Genomic DNA, 26876 nt, shown 5'->3' with positions numbered 1-26876 from the left:
AAAGGACAAAGCCTGTCGACCAATACTGGACCTGTCAATCCTGAATACTTTCCTGGATGTTCCAAAATTCAAAATGTTAACACTACAACAACTTCTGCCCATGCTGGGCAAGGAGGCTTGGCTAGTTAGTTTGGATCTCAAGGAGGCATACCTGCACATCCCAATCAGACAATCATGCAGAAGATGCCTCAGATTTATAGCAGGCTCAATGCATTACCAATTCTCTGCACTGCCCTTTGGCTTATCTACTGCGCCCAGGGTCTTCACAAAATGCCAGGCACCAGTAATTGCGTTTCGCAGACAAAAAGGAATTCAAATATATCCCTACTTGGACGACTGCCTAATTCAAGCAGAGAGCAAGGACATTCTTCTAAAGCACCTGGCGTTTGTAAAAAGAATGCTAATTTGCCTAGGGTACACAGTAAACGAAAAGAAATCAAAACTAGTGCCCTCTCAAGAGATAATATTCCTGGGTGCAAGCTTAAATACAACTGCCCAAATGGCTTATCTCACGCCAGACAAAAAAAGGCAACTGACTCATTACTTTCAAATAATGGCAACAAAGACCCAGCTCCCTGCAAGAAAAATTCTGCAGGCCCTGGGGTTCATGGCATCTTGCATTTTACTAATTTCATATGCAAAACTGCATATGAGGAAACTACAATGGTATCTAAAAAGTGTTTGGACTCAGCATTGTCACAGCCTAGAGACAATCATAACCTTGATTCCCTGCCTACAACAGGAGTTTCGATGGTGGTCCCAGGCCTGTCACCACAACAAGGGACAGCCTTTCACCTTGCCTACAGCCAGGCAGACAATAACAATGGATGCATCGTATTATGCCTGAGGAGCACATATGGCAGGAAAATGTATTCAGGGCACGTGGCCCAAGGAACAAATGCACCTTCACATCAATCAAAAGGAGATGCTAGCTGTACGACAGCCTTCAAGCACCTAATATATCCAGGACAACTATTAATAAAGACGGACAATACCACAGTTATGTGGTACATAAACAAGCAAGAGGGCACACATTCCTACCCCCCTATGCAGACAAGCCATGACTTTGTGGAACACAGCACTGACCTACCAGGTACATCTGCAAGCACAATTCCTGCCAGGAACAAAAAATACACTGGCAGACTAACTAAGCAGCAATCTCATGGATCCTCACGAATGGAAGCTAAATCCACAAGTGTTCAACATAACAAGGTAATGGGGATGCCCAGACATAGATCTTTTTGCCTCCCCTCACAATTGCCAAATACAGAAATTTTGCACATGGACTTGTCACTCTCAAGCATGGGAAGTGGATGCTGTGTCATTCAGCTGGAAAAACCTGACAGTCTATGCCTTCCCTCCGATGCCTCTTCTCACCAAGGTGCTTTTAAAAGTCAGACAAGAGAGGCCAAAAATGATCCTGATTGCACCAGACTGACCACGCCAGCACTGGTACCCAATCCTAAAGACTTTGTCTCAAGGCAAACCTTGGCCTCTACCTCAAATCCCTCATCTTCTGACGCAGCAAAGCAATCAGATTCTGCACAGTCAACTCAGAACCTTAAACCTGGCAGCATGGCAGATAAGCCACTCAGACTGCACCTCTCTCTAAAGCTGTTATGATGGATGAAATTTTGGAAGCCAGGAGACCCAGCACTAGGAAATCTTATGCAGAAAAATGGAAGAGATTCTCTGCTTGGAACCAGGCACAAGGGCTTGACCCACTGGTCCCTAATATACCTCAGATTTTGCAATACGGACTGAGATGTTGGACAAAGGCCTATCTTTTTCATCTATTAAAATCTATGCCTTTGCCATTTCAGCTCATTACAATATGGATCCTCCTATTTTTTCACATCCTCTACTACATTACCCCAGAGTGGCAAAGAATATGACCCCCTAGATGAGCACCAGTACCTACTTGGGACCTCAATTTTGTTTTAGAAAAACTAACACTGCCTCCATTTGAACCAGCCAGCACAGTTGATCTAAAATTCTTGTCATGGAAAACTGCTCTGCTCCTAGCAATAACTTCAGCAAGAAGAGTCTGAGTTACAGGCATTGATGGCTGTGGAACCTTTCCTCATTTTTCATCAGGACAGGGTTTCTCTTAGGACGAACCCAACATTCCTGCCAAAAGTGGTCTCCAATGTGGCCGTAAACCAAACCATTCATTTGCCTACTTTCTACCCAAATCCTCAGAATAAAGGGGAAAGACTTCTGCACACTTTGGATATACACAGGTAGCTACGATTTTACTTGGACAAAACAAAAGCTTTCAGAAAAACTGAGCAGCTGCTTGTAGCATATGCTGCAGGATCACAAGGAAAACCTATTACAAAGCAGACAATCTCCAAATGGATAGGACACTGCATCCGCTTCTGTTATGCACAACATGGCAAATCTGTGCCTAAGGGCATTAGGCCTCATTCCACCAGAGCAGCAGCCACTTCAGCAGCTTTCCTCAGAGGGGTACCAACCAAAGACATATTTGAAGCTGCAACCTGGAGCTCAGTGCACACTTTTACCAAGCACTACCACCTACCTCTCTACTCCAAATCCAGAGCAGGCTTTGCCACTGCAGTTCTGCAGGGCTTGTTAGCCTCACCAAATCCAATCTAGACCCAGCCACCCAACCTCAGCTTTTGGGTTCTACCCAAGTGTAAAGACTGCAACAGTGAAACATGATGAACATAGTACAGTTGTGTACCTACCATAAATGTAGATGTTAGTGTATTCACTGTTGCAGTCCAGGTTACCCACCCACCATCCCCCTCTTTGCTGGGACTATTCTGTACTTCTCATCTGTATACAACCTATGTGGTGTATTTGCTTGTAGATGAAGGAAATGTTTATAGTTATATATGCATGGTGGTTTGGCATATTTTTTATCTTTTCAGCCTTCATATCTGGGGGCACCTGACATCTGGGACAAGAAAAACTGAAGAAAATTGCATCGGTTGCAACTTTTATACCCCTGGCGCACTGACGTCAGGGAAGAGGCGACAGCAGCCGACGCCGGACCAAGACTTTGGAACTCTGGCCGACTGCGGGTCGCCTGCCAGCAGGATAACACAAGTGTAATGACTGCAACAGTGAATACACTCGAACATCTACCTTTATGGTAGGTACACAACTATACTTTCTTCGTGTTTCACTGTTGCAGTCATCACATTTGGGTTATCTGCTTGCAGTAGCCTCAGTCGGCCTGATTACCATAGTCCTGGGTCCTGCATCGGTTGCGGTCTCATCTTCCGTCACATCAGGTAGTCAGGGGTAAAAGGCATACAGCTGACGCCATTACATCAGTCTTTCTTGCCGTGCGGTGCCCGAAGCAGAAGCAGTTCGCAAGTGCTGGTCGGCCGATACCTGAAATTTTCGTTTTCGAGTTTCAGAACCAAAGTCTTCAACTAAAGCTAAGTATCCCGTTGGGGAAACTTTCTTGCTCTAAACTGATGTCAGTAAAAGTCAATAATTGTATTTCTTGTGGAAAGCAAATACCTCACAAAGATTTTCATTCATACTGTATTCCTTGCCTAGGCCCTGACCACGACGTACCTCGCTGTCGGTTTTGAGCTTTATTTAAGCAACGAACTATTCGTCATCGGTATATTTTCGCTTCTAAATATTTTGGTACTTGGTTCAATTATCCAGAAATGTCTTCGGTAAGCCATCAGATGACCGACATTACGAAAAAACGCAAAGATAAAGACCGAGACAGGCCGCCTAGGTCCAAAGCTGCTGACAACGCTTCTAAGCCAGTCGCCAGTTCGCCGGTACTCAGTGAGGCTCTTTCACAGCCCCTGATTCCCACTGCTTCAGATTTGCAGGCCTCTACTGAGGCCCATTCGGAGTCCGGTATGCCGCGAGATGCTTCAATTGTGGAACCTGCGGATGTCTCTACCTTGGATGGGTCCGGAGACACTGTGTAGGCACCAGCTTCTGAGGGTGCATTCAGCCCTACTGACTTGCATATTAAACTGATGCCATCTTCTTCTTCAAGGCCTAAAACTCGAACCATGCCTAGAAAACAGACGCCAAGACCACATGGTCAGGCCTCTATGCCTAAATAACAAATGGTAAGAATGGCTGAAGACCTTATTACTTTAATCAGGGGTAGCCAACCTTCCCCCTTTAAGAGACCTAGGACTGAATTTGCTTATACTTCTGACCAGGATTAGGACATTTCTGTTTCCTCTGATGACCAGGATTTACCCTTATCTACCTATGAGGATTCTGATGCAGAGGACTCTATTCCTTCTGCTTCCCCCCCAGAGGATTTCTCTTTTGGTGAAACCTTGCATACTCTTAGGGAGCGCTTTCTCTGAGAAAGCCAGGATTACTCTCATTCTAAAAAGTGGCTTGGGGATTTCTTACTCCTGCCCCAACACAGGCCTTTAGCTATCCTTCCTGTACTAGACATTGTTGATGATGCCTTTTTGAAATCTAGCTTGGCCCCTGACACTTTACCTCCTACTCCCAGAAAACCTGATAGATATTACAGGGTTCCTGACTCTCTCAAGTTTTTTTTTTAAATTCTACTGTGGATCCTGAGACCATTTCACAGGGACTGAAGGGCATTAAGGCTACTACTGCCAAAAATCCAACCCACTCTGATAGAGACTCCAGGGCGCTGGATAGATTGGGTAAGAAGGTATACACTTCTGCAACTTTGGCCATTAGGGCCTTAAACTGCCTGTTTCATATGTTAAAGTATCAGCAGCATATTATTGGATTGCTTAAACAGAAAATGATGCTGATTCCTGACTGTGCTGAAAATAAGGATTTACAGGATTTAATGCATTCTGCTGAACAGGTTGGAAAGCATACTTTGCAATGTGGTTTTGATTCACTAGAGGCATCTTGCAGGGCTGCTGTCACTGGGTCTGTACTTAGAAGGAATACTTGGCTTAAGGAGCAATCTTTGCTAGATTATGTTAAAGCTAAATTGCTGGATGCTCCCTTAGATCAAGACCGCCTGTTTGGCAACAAAGCAGAAGACGTTCTTAAAAAGATGGAGGAAAAAGCTAAATCTATGCAAACTGTTAAAGATTTCCTACAAGTACAGCCTCCAAGATTTAGTAGGCATTGGCCCTCTAAGAATTGGTCTTTTCCTGCCTCTTTCAGGCCTTCTCGGTCCAAACCCAGAACCAGTAGAACACCCAGGCTTCAGTCCCAGGGTATGCACAAGACTAAGCAGTGGGGGGCTCCCACTTCAAAATCAGGGAGTAGTAAGACTCCCCCTATTGTAAACTGTCTCAATGACTTAACTTTAAAACGTCCAAGCACTTCTCAACTGACTGCTCCTTTAGGTGGAAAGATCGCTCTGCAGACAAAAAACTGGGAACTCGTTACCCAGGGCAAATGGGTTTTAAATATAGTTTCTCCAAGGATACAGATTTCACTTCCACACGTTACCAACCCCGGTTGGCCAGATCTACCCCCCTAAATCATAAGGCAGAGGCTCAAAAGCAAGTACTTTCTCTCAAGCATAAAGGCTATTCATACTGTACCAGAAGAGGAAAAGGGGCAAGGTTTGTACTCAAGAATTTTCCTGGTACCCAGAAAAGACAACTCATGGCGTCCTATCCTGGACCTTTCTATCTTAAACACCTTTTTGGTGATTCCAAAATTCAAGATGCTAACTCTTCACCAGTTACTTTCTATGCTAGGCAAAGATGCCTGGTTGGCAACACTGGATTTAAAGGAAGCCTACCTGCACATCCCAATCAGGGAATCTTGCAGAAGATACCTACGCTTCAAAGCAGGCTGCATGCACTATCAGTTCTCTGCACTGCCCTTTGGCTTATCTTCTGCGCCCAGGGTATTCCTAAAGTGCCTAGCTCCAGTCATTGCATTTTGCAGGCAAAGAAATGTTCAAATATACCCATATTGACGATTGTCTAATTGGCAGAAAGTCGGGACATACTTTTCAATCATCTTGCATTTGTACAAAAGGTGCTAACTTGTCTGGGGTACACCATAAACGAAAAGAAATCGCATCTGGTACCCTGTCAACAAATTATATTCCTGGGAGCAAGCTTGAACACAACTTTCCAGATGGCTTTCCTCACGCCAGAGAAACAAATTCATTTGACAACTTACTTCAAACTAATGGCCACAAAAACCCTGCTATCTGCAAGGCAAATGCTGCAAGCCTTGGGGTTCATGGCCTCCTGCATTCTACTAATTCCATATGCAAGACTGCATATGAGGAAACTACAATGGTATCTAAAAAGCCTATGGTGTCAACATTCTTAGGATCTAGAAGCAATGATTCCCATCGTACCTTGTCTACGGTTAATTCCTTTGGTGGGCAGACTCCTGCCACCAAAGGTAAGGGCCTACCATTCATTTTACCCCCTGCTGCCCAAACCCTAACAGACGCATCAGACTATGCATGTGGGGCTCACCTGTCAGGAAGTGCATTCAGGGCAAATGGAACCTAAGTCAAATGCACCTGCATATCAATCAAAAAGAAATGTTAGCTGTACAGTATGCTCTGACAGCCTTCAAGGACCACATTCTTCCAGCACAATTAATGGTGAAGACAGACAACACCACTGTTATGTGGTACATAAACAAGCAGGGGGTTACCCATTCTTATCTCCTCTGCAAACTAGCCATGGCTCTGTGGAACACAGCCTTGAGCTACCAAGTGCATCTACAGGCTCAGTTCCTGCCAGGAAAACTAAATACACTGTCAGACGAACTAAGCAGAAATCTCATGGACCCACACGAATGGAAACTAGAACCAAAGACTTTCAACATGTTGATAAACAAATGGGGGAGCCCAGATATAGACCTGTTTGCCTCCCCCCCAGAACTACCAGTTGGACAAATTCTGCACAAGAACTTCCCACAAACAAGCTTGTAAAGTGGATGCTCTGTCCTTCAGATGGAAAAATGTATCAGTTTATGCCTTTCCTCCTCTGCCTCTCCTCTCCAAAGTACTACTAAAGATCACACAGGACAAACCAAGGATCATACTGATTGCACCAGACTGGCCACGCCAACACTGGTACCCCCTTTTGTGCAGTTTGTCACTGCTGGCTCCATGGCACCTGCCTCAGACCCCTACCCTGCTGTCGACCCCTACCCTGCTGTCACAGCAGGAGAGCCAGATTCTGCACCCTCAGCTTCAAACCCTGAACCTGGCAGCCTGGCTAATTACCTAATCTCTCCGTTACCATCCCTCAGTAAACAAGTGTTGGATGTAATTTTGGAGGCAAGGAGGCCTAGTACTAGAAAATCTTATGCTGAAAAATGGAAAAGATTCTGTGCCTGGAACCAAACTCAAGGGAGGGGGCACAGCAGCGCCCAATTTACCTCAGATTCTTCAATACTTAACTGAGATGCTTCACAAGGGCCTTTCTTTTTCCTCCATCAAAATTCACGCCTCAGCCATTTCTGCTCATTACAACACAGAACCATCCCTCTTCTCTCATCCACTGCTCAAGCAGTTCCTCAGAGGGGCCAAAAACTTAAGACCACCTAGGAGAGTCCCAACTCCAGCCTGGGACCTTTACTTTGTAATGGAAAAACTCACTCTTCCTCCTTTTGAGCCAGCTGCAAGTGCAGAGTTAAAATTCCTTTCTTGGAAAACAGCCTTCCTTTTAGCAATCACTACAGCAAGAAGGGTATCTGAATTACAGGCCCTTATGGCAGTGGAGCCTTTCATTATCTTTCATGCGGACAGGGTGTCCCTCAGGAGCAATCCCTCCTTCATGCCCAAGGTGGTATCTAGTGTGGCTCTTAATCAGTCCATTCATTTGCCAACCTTCTTTTCTAATCCACAGAACAAAGGGGAGCGGATACTGCACTCCTTAGATGTGCACAGACAACTTAGATTTTAATTGGACAGGACTAAACCTCAAAGGAAATCTGAACAATTGCTGGTGGCATTTGCTGCAGGGGCAGAGGGGAAGGCTATTTCAAAGCGAACCATTTCTAAATGGATAGGCCATTGCATTCATTTCTGCTATAAGCACCATAGAAAACCTATCCCACAGGGGACTAGACCCCATTCAACCAGGGCTGCATCTACTTCTACAGCCTTCCTCAGTGGTGTCCCTACCAGGGGCATCCTAGAAGCTGCTACCTGGAGTTCTGTACATACTTTCACCAAGCATTACCATTTACCAATTTTCTCTACATCCAGAGCTGCCTTTGCCACTGCAGTCTTGCAAGGCCTTATAGCTGGCCCTAATGCTATCTAAATTCCTCCTCCCATCCTTAGCTTTGGGAATCTACCCAAATGTGATGACTACAACAGGGAAACACGAAGAACATAGTACAGTTGTGTACACTTACCATAAATGTAGATGTTTGAGTGTATTCACTGTTGCAGTCGTATAACCTTGTGTGTGTGTGTGTGTGTGTGTGTGTGTGTGTGTGTGTGTGTGTGTGTGTGTGTGTGTGTATATATCTATATATATATATATATATATATATATATATATATATATATATTGAATTGCTTCCCATTAGGGGGGCACCTGACATCTGGGGCAAGAAAAATTGATGTAATGGCGTCGGCTGCATGCTTTATATACCCCTGACTACCTGATGTCACGGAAGATGAGACCGCAACCGACGCAGGACCCAAGACTTTGATAATCAGGCCGACTGAGGACTACTGCAAGCAGATAACCCAAATGTGATGACTGCAACAGTGAATACACTCGAACATCTACATTTATGGTAAGCGTACACAACTGTACTTTCTTTTTATATAGAGTAGCCTGCTAGCATCTTTGGTTTGGAGATACCTTCTGTGCTTGGGGAGCATCCAGAGTGCCTGAAGAGAAACCAGAGAAGCAGATGCGTCTCTGTGGCGAACTATCACTTGTGATTGTTACTGCAACAGGGATCCTTGATTTGAACATTTGCTGTTATTGGTGAGTATGATTAGATTACTGTTTTCCTTGTGTTGAACATTTGCCATAACTGCGGAACATGATTAGACTGCTGTACTTTTTTTTTTTTTTTTTATTATAAAGAACTGTATGAATTCATGGACTGACATTATCATCGCGGCAGATGTATTGCGTTTTATTTTGATTAACAGAGTATGCACAGAGAGAATGACGTTTTTCTTTTTTCTTGCAGTTTTCTCCTCTATGCAGTGGATCAAAAAGGTATTTATCTTCAACTGGAGCAGATGCAACTATTTGCTTTTGGCAGTGGGATGCAAAAACTCTGAAATTCAGGTTAGTTTTTTTTAATTGTAATTTTGGTGCTATTCTTGGTCCCTATACAGAATGAGCTACTTATCATTGATGTTGCACTTGCCTTAAATTAATGAATGGAAATACTTGAATCGTATGGAAAGCCTTAAGGCATCCTGTATCATGATGACTTTGTTGTAGTTCTCTTATGTTAATCAGACCAGTAGTTCCTCCTCCTTTCTCATTAATAAAATAGTCGAGGTTTCATTGTTTATAAGCTGTCCTAGTATGCACAGGGGATGAAATTCTTGAATGGTAAAGTTTTCTTTAAACATTATTCTTACTTGGGCAGCTTTTGTTTTCCTTTTCTTTTGGAACGTCTTTAGTGATGACTATAATTGAGCCATTTTTGTGTTGATTAGGTTGGAGTGGTGTTTTGAGAAAAATGGGTTTTGCCTTTTTTCTGCTAATGTCCATTCACCATGATTTCTCACGTTTGTTCTTTGCAGCTGTAGGGTTAAGCCAAGCATGACATTCTCTTTAGATAGATTTAGACCTTTAGATGTTAAGGACACAGAATACGGGCTCCTGGTTGTCTGTTTTGTGGGATTTCTTAAATCTGTGTGCTCACCTTGGAAAGAGGGACTTCAGAGAGATGAAAGTAAGTAAAAAGCCAATTAATTGTTTATCTATTGTGGCATATCCAGTAACTTAAAAAAAACTATGCTACCCTTATTCTGGTAGAAGGGTTAACCAGATGATTTGGCACCTTCTTGGAATCTGCAGTTTGCACATCATCAAGTAAAATAAATGGACTTTTGTTGTGTTTATCTCTACCGGTGAGCCTGTTTTTAATGCCAGGAACTCTTTGGATTACTCAGTAGGGCAGTGCTGCCCTTACTTTCTGAGTATGCTTTTTTTTTTGTTTGTTTACAGATTGATTGCTATTGATTTGGCTGAACTCTTCATAGTGTTTTTTACCTTTTCCAAGTGTCTTTCTTTCAGTCTGTTTTAATAATTTTCTACAATATCTGCATTTGTCTTTTTTGTAGACTTAGTTTCTAGTGGGTAAGTGATGGGCTTCAGAGTATAGTTCTCTTATGCACTTGTTTTTTTCATCCCAGTGTACAGCTAGTGGGTATACAGATGACTCCCACTGTTGGAATTTGCTGAGAGGTGTTGAATTCTCTGTGGTGGCAAAGTTTAGTCTGTCCTAGAAGCCCCGCACCCATCAAAGAGGAACCTCTGCTACATTAGCAGAAACATGTATTAAGTACCATTTTCTTAAGTGGTTCCATTGTTTACCTTCTCGTTGCTTCTCCTATTTACTTAAATAAATAAAAGAAAATAGATAGAAATGTAATTATGCAGGAAAACAGTTTCAATTTTATTTTACTGGAAAGTCACCTCATTAATTTGGTGGTGAAGTGCTGTGAGCATGGTGATGATCATGCCATTTTGTCTCCTTTGCAGAGGACATGTTTTAGGGATACAGATGCTTAGATTTTCATATGGTAGCTGAGTGGGAAAATGGAGTACTATTGATTTATTTATTTCAAAAGTAATATATTTACATAGGCGACGAATACTCACATTTGTACCTCATGGTGTCTGATGTACCTGGAGTTTGCTGTAGTTTTAAATGCAGTTTTCAGTTATTCTGGAATTAATTGAAGTTAGTGTTGTGAAATTTATACAGCTTCTCAGAAGAAATGTATTTTTTTAATTCTTTTGGTTTATTTGATACATAGTACAATATAGTACAATATTCTAGCCTAACCATACAGCAGATACAGCGACAGGAAAGTCACATAGCACTACAGCTGACCTTACTGTCTGACATAAAATGTGTGCTGTGCAGTAAGTTATGATTCAAATAAAGTTATAGTTATTGCATAGTCTGGTAGAGTTCTACATTACTGTGTAAATTCAGATCCAGTGTTGTCTTTTACCATCCACCTCATCATTTGGCAGGCAACTTGGACTTAGGCTGAAAGGCTACTTTATGTCCCAATATGCTCTAACTACTGCACCCTCCGATCTTATTTGCAGCTTTAAATGAAGGGTGTGCAGCCTCTGGCCATAGGATTCCGCAGCAGGATCCACACAATAAATCTGTATACTGTTTGGATTCTGCCCACCTTGAGGAAGTTTGTGAAATTTGTGGCTCCTTTGGACCTAGGGTACTGTCTACATTCCAAGCTGGTTTTGAAGAGCTTTCTTGCCCAAGTGGGAGATTCAGCACCTTCGGTATCTGGTGCTCCTACTTCTGAAAATATTTCTAATAAGGCAAAGGAGAAACCTTGAAATAGAATTGAAATATAGGGTTTCTTCTGAAAATGAGACTAAAGAGAATTTGAAAAGGTCTCTAGATTGGTCAGCCTTGGAGAATCCTGCCCCAAAGGCTTTTTAACCATCTGGTTTGACAGCTCCCCATCAGCTCCCAAGTTGGATCACATTCTGATCCAATCTCTGTCTGCTGTTGATCTGCATGATGTATCTTCTGCTATGATATGGTCACCTACCCTCCCATTCGACAGGCCAGGGCATCAGTTCTCCAGACTGCCTTCTGCAGCTTCTTTCAGGTTAGCTCAGTCCTGTAGACTTTGAGGTGGAGTTGGATAAGATGATAAAGACCTTTCTGATTCCCCAGTTCCTTTTGGTGGTTCTTTTCACCTTCTCACCTACGAGGGAGGTACGATCCTGCTGTTCCATCCCCATTGCTATCTTCTCTTCTCCAGTCACATGTTGGATCTAGTGACCTTGGATCTGGTCATTTTTCATGGGGTTCCCCTGTTGGAGCCGACTAATGGGTGTCATTGATTCCAACATTTTTTTTTTACTCATTCTACTTTGCAACTTTGGAGCTGGATAGGTCCCAGAGCGGAGAGGTTGTGGTTTGCTCAGGTTTTCGGAGCCTTTACTGTCTTTGATAACTTGACAACTACCTCCATCTCAGGTCTGACAGGAGTGGTCAGTCAGGGAAGACTTCCATTGGGGTCTTTAGATCTGTGGATTCTTCTGTTCATCCAGCCTTAGCATCAGCATTTGAGGAGTTTGAGAAAATTCTGTCTCCTACTTGAGACAGGTGGTGACTCTCTGTGCCTCAGATCCAGCCTGACCCCCACCATTTCTGGGTCTTCTGTGTCACATCGGCTCACTTTGGGACAGCCTGCCCCAACTGGCCTCAAGCTACCCCAAGCCATGGGTTCCCCTGCTGCTTCTGACTCTTCCTTGGTATCTCCCTCCATAGAGGACTATATGAAGCATAAATGCAAAAGGAGGCATTTAAGAGTCACCGCAAAAGTCTTTAACCGAGGATGCTAACCTTGATGAAGGGGTGCTCCAGATCTCCTATGGAAGACATTTCATTTGACAAGCCTTTGGGATTACTTAAACAGGAGGTTGGTGCACCATTGTGTCTTCCCCAGAGGAGTCAGTGTTCCTCGAGGCATTTGATGCAGGCCCATCTAAAACCTGGGTGGTACCCCTAGCAGATTGTTTAGTGGACTTGGTGTCCTAGGGGGCTTGGAAGGAATCAGATGCGTTAAAGCCACTCCCATGAAAACCAGACAAAATTTTAGTGTCTGCAAAGCATATAACATATTGGAGTAAGGTGCCTGCAGTGGATGCCGTGTGATGGCTGTTGCCACTAAAAAGCTACTGTCTGAGGAGCTTTCAAAATCCTTGGTAGGTCCCACTATGGGAAGACCTGTAGGTTCCTGGAAATTCAGTTGGTTACCATGCAGTTTATCACCAATGGATCCATGCTCCTCTTGACTAATGCAGCAGATAGTATGCCTAGAGCAGCAGGCACTGGCCTTTACCTTTCGCTGTCATGCCTGAATGTGACTCTGTGACTTCGTAAAAAGTTTCAAGATGTCCTTGAGTGCCCATTTGATGGGTTGATTTTTATCTGGACCTAAAGTCTAAGATATAGTATCCAGGAGTGAACAAGATGGCAAAACCTTGTAACAAGAAGGGGGGATGTTTTTGCTTCCAAAAGTCTCAAAAGTTCTGCCCCGGGGATACTTTTGGTGATGGACAGCCAACTTTATTGGGCATCACCCTAGTAAAAGAAGCAGACAACATAGTCAGGGGTTTAGCTGTCCTTTCTCTGATAAACCCTGTCAGCAATCCTTAATGGTTGCCTGACTGCCCTTCTCTAGAGGAAGTTGGGGGATGCTTAATATTACACACTCAAACCTGGAATGCCATCACCCTCAACTCTTGGATGTTGAGAGATGACCAGAGGCTGTACACCAATACCATTCCCTTAACATCTCTTCTAAGAACTTCAAAAAAATACCCTTCCAGATGTTCCTTCTCAACAAAAAAGGGCAGCAACACAGAAAATAAAGTTACTAAAAAAGAAGACTAATCCAGGAGGTGCCATCAGACCACAGAGGAGCTGGAGTCTACTCATGGTTCTTTTTGGTATCTAAAAGCAGTGGGGACCTAAGGTCACTTTTGTTTCTAAGCAAGTTGAATCATTTTGACAAACTGACATCATTTCAGATATTCAGAGTGCAGCCCATATTGCTCCTTTGGAGGAAGGCTGACATGATATGCTTAGTTAATCTGCAGAACGCCTACAGTCTCATCATGATAGCCACACAGTCCAGGAGTTTCTTATGCTTCCAGTCGCGAGACAGTTATTTCCAAATCAAAGCACTGCCCTTTTGTCTCAGCACAGCTCCCCCAGGTGTTCACCTAGTGCATGGCAGTGGTAGCTGTCTGACTCTGGTTGCAGGGGTTCCATGTGTTCCTGTACTTGGGAGACTGGCTTATCATGACCCCCACAAGCGATTCACGAGTTCACTTCTTACCCCACTTGTGCACTTCCTTAAGGATTATTGTAAATTTTGAACCAGTTCATACCTTGGAGTTCATAGGCTTCCACCCGGGCACCAGAACACATAGTCAGGCTTCCTCCATCCAGATGGCTGTCTCTGCATTTTCAGTCTTCAAGTCTTGCACCATCAGAATGCACTGGCCTATCTAATTCTTTGACTTTTAGGATCTATGGCAACTGCTATCACTCTAGTTCCACATGCCAGGTTCTACGTAAGAGTATTTCAGTGGATGCTCTCTGCTCAGTGGTTCATGACGTTTGTCAGTGTAGTATCCCATTAAGCTCAGCATGCTCTGCAGACAGAAGGTTTGTGGATGACCTCCTTGTTCACTCTTCTGGGACACCCCTTTATATTTTCCCCAGCGAAGGCCATTGTAACCGTGGATGTCTCCCCTGAGGTGGGGGGGGGGCATTTTGAAGGGAGGATGGTCCTTGCTATGTAGTTCCACACTGAGGTCAAACTTCTCATTAATGTTCTGGAAATGTAACAGATGTCCTACCATGTCACTGTTGCAGTATTCTTCACCTAAGGGGTCTCCTGCAAAGGGTAGCACAATGTCCAGCCAGTTAGGTCTTATAGACCCTGTACGATCTGGGGTTGACTTTAACAACTGGCTAAGCTTCTGGTGTCATTCTAAGGGAATCCAGTATCTGTCTGCCTGCGATGACATGATCGACAGACCACTCTGCTTTGCCAGAGATGGCCTGCACCTGTCGCCCTTGGGATTCTGGATACTGGCAAAGGCTCTTGCCACCCCTGTAGTGCCTTTTTTAGGCAAGGTTCAAATGACAAATTCACCACTGTAACAGGTACAAGCAAGCAAAATCTGAGGGTAATGCTACTCAATGCTAGAAGTCTAAACCTCAAAATGCACTCACTCGAGGCACTCCTTAAAATGGAGAACATTGACATCTGTGCAGTGACAGAGACCTGGTTCAAATATCCAAAGAGCACCCCTGCATTACCAGGCTATAATTCATACCACACCTTTCGGCCACCAAACCTGGACCGAAACACTAAAGGTGGAGGCGTGTCCATATTCATTAAGGATATCCACACCTCCAAGCTAGTTGTTCAGCATAGTGCATCCGGGATTATCCAAGTTCAACTAACTCTGGGCAAAACCACAATCCAGATTGTAGCTTGCTACAGACCCCCCACCATGCCCCAGGATTCCCACTCCTCTTTTCTTGATGCACTGGAAAATATTAATGTACAACCCAACACTCTAACAATGGGTGATTTCAACTACCCTACCATTAACTGGGAAAACTACTCATGTACCAACTCTTTTGCTCAAAGTTTTCTTGGAATCATCAATTCCAACACTTTTGATCAACTTATCCACACCCCCACCAGGGGCAGCAATATCCTAGATGTGGTCATCACCAACATGGGTGACCGGTGTTCCACACCAGAGGTCAGCTCCTCGTTGGTCAGTTCTGACCACAAGCTAATCACCCTAGACATCCACATCCCGCTCCCACCCCCCATTAGGAAAACAGCTGTAAAAAAATTTCTCCAGAGCCAACTTCACGCTTCTTAAGACAGAAGTGGCAAACTTCACGACACCCATGCAGATGGACAATAGAGGTACGACTGCTGAATCCTACACAAATGCACTTTATAAGCACTTGCACGAGTGCATGGATCGTGCTATCCCTAACAGAACCAAGATGCTGTCCTCCAAAAAAAGGAAGCCAATTTGGTGGTCTTCTGCCATAAACAAACTCTACAACAGAAGAAAGAAACTGTTGCAAAAAAGAGTAAAATCCCACGATTGGAGGAACTCCCTGGTCAGCCTCAGTAAGAAGCTTAGATCCCTCATAAAATCCACCAAAGCTAGTTATGAAAACAAAATTGCCACTGATTCTAAAGACAACCACAAATCATTCTATAGCCATGTCAAAAATCTCAATGGCAACACTCAGATCTGCTCTGAGTTGCAGCACAATGACACTAAATATACAGAACCAACTGATATTGCCAACATCCTGGCAGATAGGTTCAGTACTAACTTTACCCCCCTCTCACCCCCTAAAGGGCCCATCTTTATACCGGAAGAATGCAAAGTTCCTGTAATCACGGCTGCACAGGTAAAAACTTCACTCTCCAAAGCCAAGAACAAAGCATCCATGGGACCTGACAGCATCCCAGGCTGCCTTCTACATGAACTACAGAATGAACTGGCACCCCACCTAAGTACCATGTTCAGTCATAGCCTCACCTCAGGTTTTGTGCCCATTGAATGGTGCACCACGGCAGTTATCCCACTGCACAAAGGGGGGGGGCACAACAGACCCTGGGAACTACCACCCCATTAGCCTGATGAGCCTCGTCTGCAAGGCCATGGAACGTATCATTGTGGAACTCATAAACAAAGACATTGGAGATCTCCAAACTCTGGACCCCCACACAGTTTGGGTTTGTAAAAGGCAGATCACGTCTCCTAAACCTGATAGACTTCTTTGAAGTAGTCACCAAAGCCATAGATGAGGGTAAGGTGGTTCACACAGCCTATATAGATCTCGCCAAGGCGTTCAACACCATCCCCCACTCTGGAATTATAGATAAACTCACTAAACTAGGTATAAATCCCTGTGTCACAAGATGGGTTGCCAGCTGGCTTACTGAAAGAACCCACACTGTGAAAGTAGCAGACTCCAAATCAGACTTCAGACCAGTGACAAGTGGAGTACCACAGGGTTCAGTCCTGGGTCCTCTCTTGTTTGGTATCTACTTCTCTGAAGTACAGGCTAACACAGAAGGTCTTTGGATAACTAAATTCGCAGATGACTGCAAACTAGGAGCCATAATTGAAACTCCTAACGATGTGGACATCCTACAAAAGGGCCTCACTGAGACAGATGCCTGGTGTCAAAGACATGGTCTCAAGCTCAATGCCAAAAAGTGCATTGTCATCCCCTTTCGTAAAAACTCTGTACCCATGAACTACCACATAGGTAGTAGTCTACTTAACACCGAAAGTGTGATAAGAGACCTTGGGACACAGGTGGACAGTAGTCTCTCCTTTGATAATCACATCGCCACAGTGGTCAGGAAATCCTTCTACATGGCACACCTCATCACAAAAGGTTTCTCATCCAGAAAAAGAGGTCATTGTTCCCCTCTACTCATCACTCATTAGACCCATTATAGAGTACAACGCCTCTTTTGGTATGTACCACAAGACATCTACAACAACTTGAAAGGCCGCAAAAATACCTCACAAAGAGGATTACTGGCTTCAAACAGATGCCTTACGCAGACCGTCTCAAAACACTCCAGCTTTACTCCGTTGCTTATCGCCTACTCAGAGGCGATCTCTGCCTAACATACAAAGCTATGTCAAACCCAGAGCTGTTGGACATGCTCCACTTAAAGAAATCCCAATCCCTCCGAGCTACATGCTTTAGGGACCTAAACCTTGTCACCACAATAAACAGAACATTCTGGAGGGATAGATTCCTGTCCCAGAGACTTCCCATACTCTGGAACAGACTGCCTATCTATATCATTAGCAGTCTTCAAGAAAAATCTTGATGATTGGATGGGTAATAGGAAATTCACCCCAGGGATCACTTCTGTGGTTCTGCTTGACAGGGGCACAGGAAAATAATTTCCTTGGGTGGCGAAAGCCAGGGTACCTTTTTGGCTAGGCTTGTGTAGGCCCTAGGGCCAATAGCCTAGTACCTACCTATGAACGTCTCATGTATGCTCCCCATGCAAGGTGTAGGGTGTAAAGGTGACATACGGGCACAGACACTCAGTTCTTTGCTGCCAGTCTGAACACCATTATTGAACATTATTCTGAATGCTCTTCTGCTGTACTGGTTATCGACAAAGTGCCCTGCTGGGGTTTCTTCTTTCCTTTTTCCTATTTTTGGATGGTATTGTGTTCATGTCATCCATAAAGGGAAAATGCCAATGTGGGGAGATAGATTCCCCATAAAGACAGTCATGACTAGTGTCTTTTTTGCATGGGTGCTTCCCATGACCATACACAGTGCTCTGTACCTGTAAAGTGTTTGTGCCCAAGACTGTACATAGTTGTCTCTTCAGGTCTACTTCAGATTGTTGAAACCCCAGATTATCGAAGACCACATTGTCAAGACAAAAATAACGAAAACCCATATCCGCGAAAGACCAGAGAAATGAAGATCTTCCCTGGGTGAGTAAGCACTCATCCAAAAAGTCACAAAACGTAAACCACACCATCCCTAACCCACCCAGGTGGGAAGCTATGCCCCCACACCCCTAACTAAATATACCAACTCGTAATCACACTACAGTTGGGAAAAGGGCAAAGTTTACCTTGCCTGCCAGCAGGTCACTTACCCTGGAAGGGATGTTCATTGCTCCAGTCTTTCACTGAAATGGATTTTCGTCTCAATGATGTGGGGTTTTGATGATCTGGGGTTTCAACGATCAGAAGAGGACCCGTCTTTTCACCTTGTCTATATATGTTGAGAATCAATGATTTAAGCTGTTGGCTCAGGGTGCTGTGGCCAAATCTTCCTGTCCTGAGGACTAGCTGTCTGCCAAGAAGAAGGCCAGAAAGGTTCTGACTGATTTGGTTGTCCAGTCTCCCAGATGTCTGTCTAGAGGCCAATGGAAGCTTTGAAGAACATCACATTCTTGCTTCTGATTTGTCTGCCGCGACCCTGCCGGAGGCTGGCATGGATCAGAAATTTTGCACATCCTCCGAGGCATTTCCAGGGTCTGCACCTGACTTTGATGGGAACCTCTGCTGTTATCCAAGAGACCCAGGTGGTTCCTCATATTTTAGTAAGAGAGGAAATTCCTACTACTTTTATTGAGTCTCAAGCATCTGACCTTCTGAAAGCTTTTCAGGCAGACACCCTTCAGAAAAAGAAACAAAAAACTAAGCGTATCTCCCCTGTGGTTAAAGATCCCCAGCATGAATAGTAGTATTTTATTCAGGGTTTGTTTAATGCTCTAATGTCCTTGAAGCCTCTCAAGGGATGTCTGTCCCTGCTGTCCACTGTTCTTCAACTCCTGTTAAGTGGCCCAGGGAATGGGATTTCTCTGAAGACTGGGATTCTGGAGAAGAATCCTTGACTTATTATTCACAAATTCCTTCCCTCTGGACTACAGTTCAGAAGAAGAGGATTCTTTGTCTAGACTTCCCATTGAAGGAGCTGTCCCAAATTTGAGTATACTATTGCTCGCATGATGAACTTTTTTAAGTGTGACTGTTTCTAGGTATCTGGGAGGTACTATGAGCTCCCACAAATGCAGTTTCCGAAAGCATCAGCTGTCCCACATATGGTTCTCTTATTTGTGTGATCTACTCCATGCTGGGTTGGCATATTCTTCAGTTAAGGTGCACCTTTCGACAGTTTCTGCTGCCCTTGAGTCCTTGATGTTCATCTTGTTTCACTGTTGTAGTCATTACTCTTGGGTTGTCCTGCTGGCAGGCTACCTTCGGTCGGCCAGAATTCCAAAGTGTAGGTCCGGCGTCAGTTGCTGTCGCCTCTTCCCTGACGTCAGTGTGCCAGGGGTATAAAAGGTGCAGCCAACGCCATTTTCTTTAGTCTTTCTTGCCACGCAGTGCCCGAAGCAAAAGCAGTTCGCAAGTGCTGGTCAGCCGACTCCTGGTTCTTAGATTTTCAAATCCGAATTTCAGAACCGAAGTCTTCATTAAAGCTAAGTACCCCATTGGGGAAACTTTTTTCTTGCTCCAGACCGATGTCAGAAAAAGTTAACAGTTGTATTTCTTGTGGGAAGCAAATACCTCATAAGAATTTTCACTCTTACTGTATTCCTTGCCTAGGCCCTGATCACAACGTTGCTAGCTGTCGGTTTTGTGCTAGATTTAACCAACGCACTATCAAGCGTCGGTTCAATTTTGCATTTTATTACTTTGGCCGAAGATTTAATTATATAATGCCGTCAGACCAGCCGACTACCGGAGTTTACAAAAAACGCAAGGACAAGCAAAAAGATAGGCATCCGAGGTCCAAAACAGACGAAGCCTCTGCTAGACCAGCCGCCGTTACGCCAGTTCTCAGTGAGGCGCTTTCGCAGCCCCTGGCGCCTGCTACCTCAGAGCCACAGGTCTCTTCAGACTCCCACGTGGAGCCGACTGGGCCTCTGGAAACTCAAGGTATTGGACACTCTGAAATCCATCCCTCAGATGGGTCCGGAGCCGCTGAGCAGGCATCGGCTTCTGAGGTTGTCGTCAGACCTACACAACTATATATTAAGCCATCTTCAGCTTCAAAGACTAAAGCAGCTCTAAAGACAAAGAAACAAGTACAGCATTCTCCTTCTCAGACTTCCATGCCTAAAAAATAGATGCTCAGAATGGCCGAAGACCTAATTAGTTTGATCAGGGGCTCCCATCCCCCTCCTGATAAGAGGCTTAGGCAAGAGACAGAGTATGATTCTTCTGATCAGGTTTCTATTTCCTCTGATTCCTCTTCTGAACAGGATTACTCTATGCTTCCCTATGAGGATTCCGATGCTGAAGAATCCATTCCTTCAGCCTCTCCTCCTGAGGATTATTCTTTTGGGGAAACCCTGCATACCATGAAGGAGCATTTCCACTGGGAGAGCCAAGATTATTCTGAATCTAAGAAAAGGCTCAGAGACTTTCTGCTACTTCCTTAGCACAGACCCCTTGCTGTTCCACCTGTCCTGGATATTGTAGATGTATTTTCAGAGTTCGGCCTGTCCCCTGACTCTTTGCCCCCTGCACCTGCTAAGCCAAACAGGTACTACAGGGTCCCGGATTCTCATAAATTCCTATATGAAAACCCCGCTGCTGACCCAGAAACTATATCTCAGGGTCCCAAGGGGGTTAAAGCTTCCACTGCAAAAAACCCTGTCCCCTCTGATAGGGATTCTAGGGCTCTAGACAGATGGAGGAAAAAAGTCTACACTTCTGCGACCCTGGCTGTACGGGCTTTAAATTGTCAGTTTCATATGCTTAAATATCAGCAATATTTAATGTCACTGCTTAAACAGAAATTGTTTACAAATACTGAAGGTTCAGAGAACAAGGAATTGCAGGATTTATTGCATGTAGCTGAACAAGTGGGAAAGCATACTTTGCAATGCGGTTATGATTCACTGGAGGCCTCTTGCAGGGCCGCTGTTATAGGTTCTGTTATTAGAAGGCATGCTTGGTTAAAGGAACAGAATCTGCCTGATCATGTTAAAGCAAAATTATTAGATGCACCATTACAGCATGATACTTTGTTTGGGACTAAAGCAGAAGAGGTATTGAAAAAAAATGGCGGATAAAGCAAAATCCATGCAGACAGTCAAGGATTTCTTACAGGTGCAGCCACCCAGGTTTAGCAGGAACTGGCCCTCTAAAAATTGGTCCTTTCCAGTGTCAGACAGACCACAAAGAGGCAGATACAGGTGTCCCAGAGGCAGATCTCAGCCCCAAGGCTCATACAGGCCTAAACAATGGGGTGATCCTACCTCCAAAAGTGGAGAAGACAAATCACAACCTTACAGGAAACAGTCCCAATGACTTTCCTCTACCAGAACCAAGCACTTTTCTTTTGGCAGCCCCCTTGGGGGGAAAACTAGCACTTTTTTCATCAAATTGGCAAATGGTTACCCAAGACAAATGTGTCCTGAACATAGTGCCCCAAGGCTACAGGTCCATTTTCACACCCTGCCAAGGTCAAAAGGTATGCCAGACTTGCCACACAATCAATGGGCAGAGGCACAAAAACAAATTACAGCCCTCATGGACATGAGGGCCATTCAGCAAGTACCACAACAAGAGCAGGGGCAAGGATTTTACTCCAGACTTTTTCTAGTACCCAGAAAGGACAAAACCTGGAGACCAATACTGGACCTGTCAATTTTAAATACGTTTCTGGAAGTTCCAAAATTCAGGATGTTGACTCTACAGCAACTACTGCCCATGCTGGGCAAGAAGGCTTGGCTCGTAACTTTGGACCTAAAATAGGCATACCTGCATGTCCCAATCAGACAATCTTGCAGAAGATACCGCAGATTCATAGCTGGCTCAATGCATTACCAATTCTCTGCACTGCTCTTTGGCTTATCTACTGCGCCCATTGTCTTCACAAAATGCCTGGCACCAGTAATTGCGTTTTGCAGGCAAAAAGGAATTCAAATATATCCCTACTTGGACGACTGCCCAATTCAAGCAGAGAACAAAGACATTCTTCTGAAGCATCTGGCATTTGTAAAAAGATTACTAATTGGCCTAGGGTACACAGTAAACGAAAATAAATCAAAACTAGTACCCTCTCAGGAGATAATATTCCTGGGTGCAAACTTAAATACAACTACCCAGATGGCTTATCTCACGCCAGACAAACAAAAGCATCTGACTACTTACTTCAAGAAATTGGCAACAAAACCCCACTTATCTGCAAGGAAAATCCTGCAGGCCTTTGGTTTCATGGCATCTTGCATTCTACTAATTCCATATGCCAGACTGCATATGAGGAAACTACAGTGGTACCTAAAAAGTGTTTGGACTCAGCATCGCCACAGCCTGGAGACAGTAATTGCACTCATTCCCTGCCTGCAACAGGCGTTTCGATGGTGGACAAGAAGCCTGTCCCCACAACAAAGGTCTGCCATTCAGTTTACCCACAGCCAGACAGACACTGACAATGGATGCATCAGATTATGCCTGGGGAGCCCATATGGCAGGAAAATGTATTCAGGGCACATGGCCTGCAAACCAGATGCATCTTCACATCAATCAAAAAGATGCTAGCTGTTCAAAATGCCCTGACCGCTTTCAAAGACCTGCTTCATCTAGGATAGTTACTGATAAAGACCGACAACACTATGGTCATGTGGTACATAAACAAGCAAGGAGGTACACATTCCTACCCCCTCTGCAGACAAGCAATGACCTTATGGGACACAGCATTGGCTTTTCAAGTTCACCTGCAAGCACAATTCCTGCCAGGAAAAACAAATACTCTGGCAGACGAACTAAGCAGAAACCTCATGGATCCCCACGAATGGAAACTGGAAGTCTTCAGCATGATAATAAGGAAATGGGGATTTCCAGACATAGATCTATTTGCCTCCCCTCACAACTGCCAATTGCAGAGATTTTGCACAAGGATTTATCACAAGCAAGCATGGAAAGTGGACGCCCTATCCTTCAGCTGGAAAAATCTAAAGGTATATGCTTTTCCCCCACTGCCTATCCTTCCTAGGGTACTCCTAAAAGTCAGACAAGAGAAGCCCAAAATGATTCTGATTGCACCAGACTGGCCACGCCAGCACTGGTACCCAATCCTAAAGAGCTTGTCTCAAGGTCCAGCATGGATATTGCCTCAGACTTCTCACTTGCCGACCCAACAAAACAATCAGATCCTGCACAGCCAACTCAGGACCTTAAATCTGGCAGCATGGCAGATAACGTAGCCATTCAGAACACTCCTCTTTCAAAAGCAGTTATGGATGTTATCTTGGAGGCCCAGTACCAGAAAATCTTATGCAGAAAAATGGAAGAGATTCTGTGCTTGGAACCAGGAACAAGGCATTGACACGTGTGTACCAAATATCCCTCAGATTTTACAATACCTAACTGAGATGCTGAACAAAGGCCTTTCTTTCTCATCAATTAAGATACATGCCTCTGCCATTTCAGCCCATTACAATACGGAACCACCTATCTTTTCTCATCCTTTAATAAGGCAGTACCTCAGAGGGGCCAAAAACATTTAGGCCTCCAATGAGAGCACCAATTCCGGCCTGAGACCTCAATTATGTTTTGGAAAAACTCACACTGCCTCCTTTCGAGCCAGCATCAACAGCAGATATAAAATTCTTATCCTGGAAAACAGTTCTGCTCCTAGCAATAACCTCTGCAAGGCGAGTCTCGGAGTTGCAAGCACTCATGGCTGTGGAACCTTTCATCATTTTTCATCCAGACAGGGTTTCTCTGAGGACAAACCCTACATTTATGCCAAATGTGGTGTCCGGTGTGGCCCTTAACCAAACCATTCACTTGCCTACCTTTTCTCCTAATCCACAGAACAACGGTGAGAAAATTCTGCATTATTTGGACATACACAGGCAGTTACACTTCTACTTGGACAGAACTAAAGCTTTCAGAAAGACTGAGCAACTTTTACTGTCATATGCTGCAGGATCACAAGGAAAGGCTATCTCAAAACAGACTATTTCAAAATGGATAGGCCATTGCATCCGTTTCTGCTATTTTCAACATGGCAAATCAGTGCCTAAAGGCATTAGGCCTCATTCCACCAGAGCAGCAGCCACTTCAGCAGCCTTCCTCAGAGGAGTACCAACCAAGGATATCTTAGAGGCTGCAACTTGGAGTTCAGTGCACACCTTCACAAAGCACTACCACTTACCTCTTTACTCTAAGTCCAGAGCAGGCTTTGCCACTGCAGTTCTGCAGGGGCTCGTAGCCTCTCCTAATCCTATTTAGCCCAGTCACCCTTCCTCAGCTTTGGGATTCAACCCAAGAGTAATGACTGCAACAGTGAAACACGATGAACACAGTACAGCTGTGTACCTACCATAATTGTAGATGTTCGAGTGTATTCACTGTTGCAGTCTAGGTTACCCACCCACCATCCCCCTTTTCTTTGCTGGGGCTTATCTGCACTTTTCTATCCTATACAACCTATTTGGTGTATTTGCTTGTTGATGTAGGAAATGTAATTTTTGTGCATGCATTTTTATTGGCATATTTTTTAGCCTACCAATTTGGGGGCACCTGACATCTGGGGCAAGAAAAACTGAAGAAAATTGTGTCGGCTGCATCTTTTATACACCTGGCGCACTGATGTCAGGGAAGAGGCGACCGCAACCGATGCCGGACCTAGACTTTGGAATTCTGGCCGACCGAGGGTAGCCTGCCAGCAGGATAACCCAAGTGTAATGACTGCAACAGTGAATACACTCTAACATCTACATTTATGGTGGGTACACAACTGTACTTCCTGTCTGCATTTTGGACACCTTTTCTGCAGCCTCTGTAGCTCCTATCTCTGTCTTGCACCAAAGAAACCTGATAGGTTTTACAAGGTGCCTGAGGGACTACAAGTTTCTGTATAAATGCCCTTCTGATGATCCTTCAGTTGTATCAATTTCTTCTGACAAGCCCTCTAAGACTGTTGCCATCTATTAAATTCTTTCCGTCTAAGGATAGTGGGGCCATGAAATGGTTGGGCAAGAAGGCTTATACTGTTGCCACCCTGTGTTTTAAGGCTATTAATTACCAGACTTTATGACCAGGTATGTTTTGGCCCTCCTTTCCCAAGTGTCTAATATGGTATCTGACCTTTCTGATTCTGACGAGAAGGCTTCTGCCCTTTCCCTGCTGGGTCCATCTCTCAGGTTGTCCGTCACTCAGTGAAATGCAGTTGATGTCTTCTCCAGTGCTGCTGTTTTTGGATTAGTGAGGAGGCGTTATTCTTGGATACGTCTAAAGGGTTTACCTGATTATATTATGGCCATGCTTTTGGATTCACCTCTGGATAACGAAAGTCTTTTATGGACTGCTGCTGCTTGCTGCTGACTTCAAGTTCCTCCAGTAGAAGGTTAAGGCCTTTAAGAAACATATGTTTGTCTCCCCCATTCCCAAATGTTAGAGGAATGATCCTTTTAAGCCTGCCTTTGTTTGTAGACAGACTCAACCCCCCCCACTTCTAAAGGTAAGAAGGGTTCTAGGTGTGTTCTTCCTGCTAAGTCTGCTCAGAATATTCCTTTCCAGAAATCTTCCTTTCAGGACAGGCCTGATTCTATTTGACATTTTCCATCCCTTCCCCTCAACCAGGTCCCCTTGTCTCTCCTCCTTTAGCTATTCTAAATTGGCATCTGGTCACAATAGATTATTGGGTGCTGTCAAGTATCCATCAGGGATGTTTCAAAGTTTAGAAATGCCTTCCTTCCTTTTCAAGCATTCCTCATCCTCCTTGAGAACAACTTCCTCATTTTCCAGAGGCTCTGCAATCCCTTTTAGACAATCTCCTCAATCATGTTTCCTCTCTCAGCATTCTGTTGCAGGATCTCCAATTTACTATTTGTTTTTTACACAGTTCATCATAAAACTCCAGAAATCAGTCCTGATGCCTTTCCAGGATCATGTTTTCCTCAGATGCAGCCTTCAGACGGTTCCCATGCTGGCATCCCTCCCGGTTTCCAAAGTTTTGTGCCTGACAATCATTTTTCCAGTCTTGTCTTCCTCTCTCATGGCCAGGGAATTTCTCAGGGTTCTGAGATTTATGGCCTCCACCATTCCCATTCTCCATCTTGCCAGGCTCCAGATGAGGAAATTTCAATGATATCTCAAATCGGTGTGGCTACAACATTGCCACCCCCTGGAAATCCCTGTTCTTTTTCTTCCTTGTCTCAGGCTTAAGCTTCAATGTTGGATTCATCAGCTCTGTCAAAGTCCAGGTCTTCCCTTTCAGGCTGCAGTTCCCTTTCAGGAGCTGTTCATGGATGACTAAGACATGGGGTGGGGAGTTTCTTGTGGCCCCCTAAAGGTCCAGGGTCTCTGGCCCCCTCATTGGAGGCCCAGTCATGTCAACATAAACGTGATGAGGGCTCTGCTTTTGGCCCTACAAGCTTTTCATTCCCTCTTTCATCCTGGGACCTTCAAAGTCTTCACAGAGAATACCACAGTAATGTAGTATGTCAACAAGTAGGGGACATAAGGTCCTGTCTCCTTTGCTGACTATTTCTTCAGGTCTGGTATCGGACTATCCAGTATCAAAGCAACTCTTCACATGATTTACATTCCTTCAGAGCACATTCTAGTAGCATACTCTGAGCCCGTCCAGAACTCAAGCTCATGAATGGATGCTTCACAGGGATGTCCTGGACACTG

General features: G+C 44.4%; 1 protein-coding gene across 1 annotated transcript in view; it reads left to right on the top strand.

Annotated features, from left to right (window-relative positions):
* The window catches only part of LOC122814218 (pleckstrin homology domain interacting protein), a 2625611-nt gene that overhangs the window by 409131 nt on the left and 2189604 nt on the right, over positions 1-26876 (top strand). Inside the window, 1 exon segment of the mRNA XM_044086823.1 lies at positions 9112-9212. Coding sequence (XP_043942758.1) covers positions 9112-9212 — 101 coding nt within the window.

The sequence above is a fragment of the Protopterus annectens genome, chromosome 1.part1 (assembly GCF_019279795.1).
Source record: "Protopterus annectens isolate FY-2018-M chromosome 1.part1, PAN1.0, whole genome shotgun sequence".
Taxonomy (NCBI): Eukaryota; Metazoa; Chordata; order Ceratodontiformes; family Protopteridae; genus Protopterus; species Protopterus annectens.
This window is presented reverse-complemented; position numbering and strand designations above follow the sequence as displayed.